Source organism: Phaseolus vulgaris, chromosome 6, assembly GCF_000499845.2.
Source record: "Phaseolus vulgaris cultivar G19833 chromosome 6, P. vulgaris v2.0, whole genome shotgun sequence".
In the NCBI taxonomy this organism is placed as follows: Eukaryota; Viridiplantae; Streptophyta; class Magnoliopsida; order Fabales; family Fabaceae; genus Phaseolus; species Phaseolus vulgaris.
In genome coordinates, this window is record NC_023754.2 from 11,013,909 (window position 1) to 11,019,519 (window position 5,611).

Here is a 5,611-nt window from a genome sequence, read left to right on the forward strand (position 1 = left end):
GATATCGTGTGAGATTGGTTGTCTTACAAATATATTATGTGAATGATGATAATGATAAAAATCAGAAGGCAATGAAAGAGCAAGAAAGTTGGAATATGGATAACCTTTTTTGGCTTTTAGAGATGAAGCTAAAAGAAAAAAAAATTGTTGATATGATGTGGCTTTTAAAGAGCAAATCCAAGCCAGAACTGAGAGGTTCCCTCTTCATCCATTCTCAGCCTCAAGGTTCCATTGTTTCTCCCTCTTATCTTCTACCTGTGACATGACCTGGCCCCACCTTAGCATTTCATTGGTTCACCTGCACTCTTGATCATAAAAATTGAATTTTCTCTTTTATACTTTTATATAATAAGGTTCTAACAACACCAGACATAGCCCTTCCTTGCTTCTGCCACATTCCTCAAAAACTCTGTAAAGCTCCTCCTTCCCACGTATACTCACTTTTTCTCATTTTCTCTTCATATACATATGCATATATATGTTTTGTGTGTGTGTTTAGTTGGCTCTTTCAATTGAATTTTCGAAAGAATGATCTCCAACTCATGCTTTGTGTTGTTACCTTTACTGTAAAGTTGCCTTTGGAAGTGGAAAATCAAGAGGGGTGATTGGTAATCAAAGTTTTTTTCATTTGTTAATTTGGTTATTGGTGTGCAAGTTTCAACTCAGAGCAGGTCGTTCCCTCTTGTTCACAGAGCATATTTCGAATGATAACTATAAAAGCACAACAAAGAAATTGATGAAAAAGGATACTTACTGTTTTTTTTCTCATATTATGAAAGGCCATTCATACAGTTATATAAGGATAAACAAAATCATCAATCATTATTTAATGATAACATCTGCACCTTAAGCAGTTTTTGTTCTCTCCTTACCTTCTGAACTAGATTTTTTAGCATTTAAACATGAATTTCCTTTGTTATTAGTTAGCAAACTCATATAATTTCATGTTTGAGTAACAAATCTCCTCAGCCAAGGAAGAATGAAACAGTAAATAGTAGTGCATGCACAAAGTTTATGATAAAAGATTCAGAAGGTGGTTAAAGCTGACTTTCCATGGATTTTTTTAGGGGACTCTCTGTGGGAAAATTCAAAAGAAGTGGTTGAAATTTGAAGCAGGAGAAGATGGACTATTTCAATGCACCAGGAAGAAACCATCTCTTTGTTCCAGGGCCAGTTAACATCCCAGACCAGATCATTCGGGCCATGAACAGAAACAATGAGGACTACCGTTCTCCAGCTATTCCAGCTCTCACAAAAACTCTGCTTGAGGATGTCAAGAAGATTTTCAAGACCACTACTGGAATCCCATTTCTCATCCCCACAACTGGTATGTATAAAAAAAGCCATAGTGATCTTAACTATACTTATAAGTATAGTTTTTTTAGTTTCATAAACTCAAGACAGAAGTGACTTAGTTCCTAACCTTTTAAAAGGTTGCATTTCAGTCCTTAAAATTTTCTAAGTATGGTGAAAATTAATGGAGAATCTATATTTTATGCTTTGAAGATGTTAAGGATAAAGAGCATGCTTTTCAGATCAGGGATTAAGTTGTAAATAACAAAAAGTTTAGGGAGTTATCTTGCAATTTTCATTAAAATCAATAGGGCTATAATATCTTGATAATAAGCATAATACTCACTTTAATGGTTATATTTTAAGGTTAAACTAACCAGCAAGTCCTTGAACTATTTTGAAAAATTTAATTAGCTCAGCACACTAAAAAAATATAATTAGATCTTTGATATAGTAATATTTTTTTCAATTGAGTTCCAGGATTTGTAAAACCACCACAAGTTGTCATTTTAAATCTTCATAAACTAATTCCAAAGACCCAACACAGAATTCTTACAAGATGAGGGACCCAATTATAATTTTTTTAGTCAGGGACCTAATTAAAAATTCTCAAATGGTTTGAAGACCTACTAATTAATTTAACCTAATTTTACATAGATATCTTAGATGTATCCTACTACATACCTAATCAACTCTGTTAATCATCCATGCTATTTACTCCTTGTATTATATACACTTTAGATACCATTTGACTTGAAGGTTTAAAATTATTTATTAATGAAAATTTATATGATATTGTAGACTAATGATTGTATTAGATGTTGTTTTTCTTATATTATCTTTACTGTTCTTGTGTACGTGTGTTTGGGAGATAACTGCAAGCATGGAGAGTAAGGTGGTTTTATAAGAACAATTACTTTGTTATTCACATGGTTATTGTAGTTTACTAGTTTTGTTGTTATTAAGTAATGGTTTTGAACATGGTTCAGGTACTGGTGCTTGGGAGAGTGCTCTCACAAACACACTGTCTCCTGGGGATAGAATTGTATCTTTCCTGATTGGCCAATTCAGCTTGCTTTGGATTGATCAGCAGCAACGTCTGAAGTTCAATGTTGATGTTGTGGAAAGTGATTGGGGTCAGGGTGCTAAGCTTGATGTTCTGGAATCAAAGATTGCTTCAGATACTGCACACACTATAAAGGCTATTTGCATTGTTCACAATGAGACAGCAACTGGTGTTACCAATAACTTGGCAAAAGTGAGACAAATTCTGGGTGAGTGTTTCATCTAATGGACTGAAATCATAACTTTTTCTCATTGAATCTATTCATGTGACCCTTTTATTCTCTATAAACTGAAAGACCCCAAAATCATCAATTTATACTAGTTTCTCCCTAAGCACTTTAAAAGGGAAAAAAATAAGAAGATGAAAATGAAATAGGTTACTTCACAAGCTAACATTAGCTTATACATGACAAAAAATTCTAAATAGTTAGCTTGTGAATAATCGGATTTTAGTTTATGGAGAAACTAATTTTAATTTTTTTTCGAACATTTTTCTCCTTGAAGTGTTTATCTGGAGATGTGTATCCAAACAGGTCATTTGTCTTTTGTCTTTGATGTTCAAAGATATTATTGTTCATAACTGCTCTTAGTTCCATTAAACATATTTTGGTTGCAGTTTTAGATGGGTTTTTTTGTCCTTTAATATCTATTAGATTTTGTCTTAGTTTAGTATTTTGTCTAAACAAATAACTGCCCTGTATTTACAGAATGCATGCATAACTACCAAACTGTTTATGTCCAATCAGTATTCATAGTGAGATATATGTTGTATAGATCGTTATCATTTAACTTGACTCTTGTGATCTAAGTATGCATCTGAAACTTGGAAAATTATTCATATGCAACATCACTAGTGAACTCAAATGCTATATTGACATAAAGTTTGTCATTCTCTGATGAAAATGTGTTCCTAGTGCCTCTTCCAGGTCTGCAAATGTATCATTTGCAATTGCAATCTCCAGCTGTTGGATTTTTAATGTTAGTTTTTTCCTTACTCAGATTCCTACAAGCATCCAGCCCTCCTTATTGTGGATGGAGTGTCTTCCATTTGTGCTCTTGATTTCCGCATGGATGAATGGGGAGTAGATGTGGCCATAACTGGCTCTCAGAAGGCCCTTTCCCTTCCCACTGGGATAGGTATTGTGGTTGCAGGCCCTAGAGCTATTGAGGCCTCAAAAACTGCTAAATCACTTAGAGTTTTCTTTGACTGGAAAGACTACCTGAAATTCTACCAGTTAGGAACCTATTGGCCATACACTCCTTCCATACATTTGCTGTATGGTCTGAGGGCTGCTCTTGATCTGGTTTTTGAAGAAGGACTTGAGAATGTGATTGCAAGGCACAATCGTTTAGGCACAGCAACCAGGTAAGCCATGATATGGTAGTCCAAAACTTGTAGTTAATGACTTCCACATGTAAATGATGAGTTTAATTTCTATGCACCATCACTGCATAGAAATTGAAACTTTTTACTATCAATCAATCCATATCATTTTTGTTATAACTTTTAAGATAGTTACTTTAAAATTCAATGTATGTTTAATTTATGATTGAATGACAATTTTGGGAGTCAATGTCTACTTGAAAAAGTTACTAGTTTTGACAAATGGTTATCTAAGTAGAGTGGTTTTGGCTTTAGGTTATATGTATAAGACAATGAATCTGATAGGTCCTGAATATGCTAAATGCAGACTTGCTGTAGAGGCATGGGGTTTGAAGAATTGCACCCAGAAGGAAGAGTGGCACAGTGACACAGTGACTGCTGTTATTGTTCCTTCTTACATTGATAGTGCTGAAATAGTTAGAAGGGCATGGAAAAGATACAATTTGAGCTTAGGTCTTGGACTGAACAAAGTTGCTGGGAAGGTTTTCAGAATTGGACATCTTGGCTACTTGAATGAGGTAATGTTGATTTCCAAATTTGTTGAGAAATAATTGGATAATCTATATACATATTTACAAAATTTCATTTTCTTGATCTTGCTTGTTTGTATTTTTCTTCTTGTTTATGCTGTTACCAACATTGATGTGATCACAGATTATTATTGAAGTATTAAAATATCAAATTGAGATGTCAAAGTTTCATAGTAATACCTACCATGATTTATTAAAGTGAAAAAAAAAAAGTTGTTTGTGACTACTTGTGAGTTCCAATTTGGCAAACTTTTGATGTTGGTAATTCTTGTGATATTTTTCAGTTGCAACTCTTGGGATGTCTAGCTGGTGTGGAGATGATACTGCAAGATGTGGGTTACCCTGTAAAGCTTGGAAGTGGAGTTGCTGCTGCCAGTGCATACTTTAAGAACACTATTCCTCTCATTCCTTCCAGGATTTGAGTCACAAGCCATTATTCTCTTTTACTTCTTCCTTTTCTGCTCTTTCAAAAATTCTGTAAAATATATATATTATCCTCTTTTACACTCCTTTCAACATCAACATACTCTACTTTCAACTTTAATGCACTGCTTCTTCATTGTCTTGTATATCAAAAATCATTGCATCTTGTCATCTTATTTCTGACTATCTCATGCTCATCAAATTCATCAGAAAGTCTTTTGGAAAAAAAACACTACATGTTCTATCAATCTTTTAAGCAAAATGTTCAAAATTGTATTGCATGTGGATACAATCTAATGGTTTGGATAGGATATTAGATATCAGTATCAATTTGGCATTTCTCTTTAAATGTTTTCTGCAATTTTAAATTGTCACAATTGAGAACAAAAAATTTACAGAGAACATATAATCAAGCTTACTAGTTGATAATTATAATAACATCCAACACATACCTACTAGGAATATAGTATATTCCACATACCACTCTAATATTAACTTCGCAAAGGAATATAAACAACAAATCACATAACTAAGACATATTACTATATATGATCATGGTAAGAGTTCACAATAACACGAGGGTTAATATTTTCAAAACAATCACATCATATGTATCAATGAAAACTTACATTTATCAACCTCCTCATACACTTCACATAATATATACATAAAAAGTTATAACCGAATCACTTTCAATACATATGCCATATTATATTATTATCGTATAGTATATTATTATCGTCATTATCATCACTTAGGTGTTTTTTTTTTCATTTGTAAAATTGGTGTAAATAGTAGTTTTTATATTTGAGTCTATCAAGCCCAAAAGAAGTTTATGAAGACAAGCTAACAAGGAGTAAATGAAAACCAATCAAACACAATTAAGCTCATGGACAATTTGGCCAAGAAAAATCAC

General features: G+C 33.1%; 1 protein-coding gene across 3 annotated transcripts; it reads left to right on the forward strand.

Annotated features, from left to right (window-relative positions):
• Positions 1-4,850, forward strand: LOC137831096 (serine--glyoxylate aminotransferase). 3 transcript variants are annotated; one of them, XM_068638627.1, is made up of 6 exons: positions 1-411; positions 1,068-1,327; positions 2,283-2,567; positions 3,358-3,724; positions 4,050-4,260; positions 4,557-4,850. In XM_068638627.1, the coding sequence occupies exons 2-6, from the start codon at positions 1,123-1,125 to the stop codon at positions 4,692-4,694; spliced, it is 1,206 nt and encodes a 401-aa protein (XP_068494728.1). In that variant the 5' UTR covers positions 1-411; positions 1,068-1,122; the 3' UTR covers positions 4,695-4,850. The 3 variants fall into 3 exon arrangements, with proteins under 3 accessions (XP_068494728.1, XP_068494727.1, XP_068494729.1); XM_068638626.1 differs by having other exon boundaries at positions 64-431; XM_068638628.1 differs by having other exon boundaries at positions 374-608.
• The last annotated feature ends 761 nt before the right edge of the window (positions 4,851-5,611 follow it).

What these genes read in the sequence shown, in the direction of transcription:
- LOC137831096 (XM_068638627.1), top strand. Translation starts at nt 1,123, where the DNA reads ATGGACTATTTCAATGCACCAGGAAGAAACCATCTCTTTGTTCCAGGG. An exon ending in ATTTCTCATCCCCACAACTG is followed by an intron (nt 1,328 to 2,282) that starts GTATGTATAAAA and finishes AACATGGTTCAG; the next exon opens with GTACTGGTGCTTGGGAGAGT. An exon ending in AAAAGTGAGACAAATTCTGG is followed by an intron (nt 2,568 to 3,357) that starts GTGAGTGTTTCA and finishes TTCCTTACTCAG; the next exon opens with ATTCCTACAAGCATCCAGCC.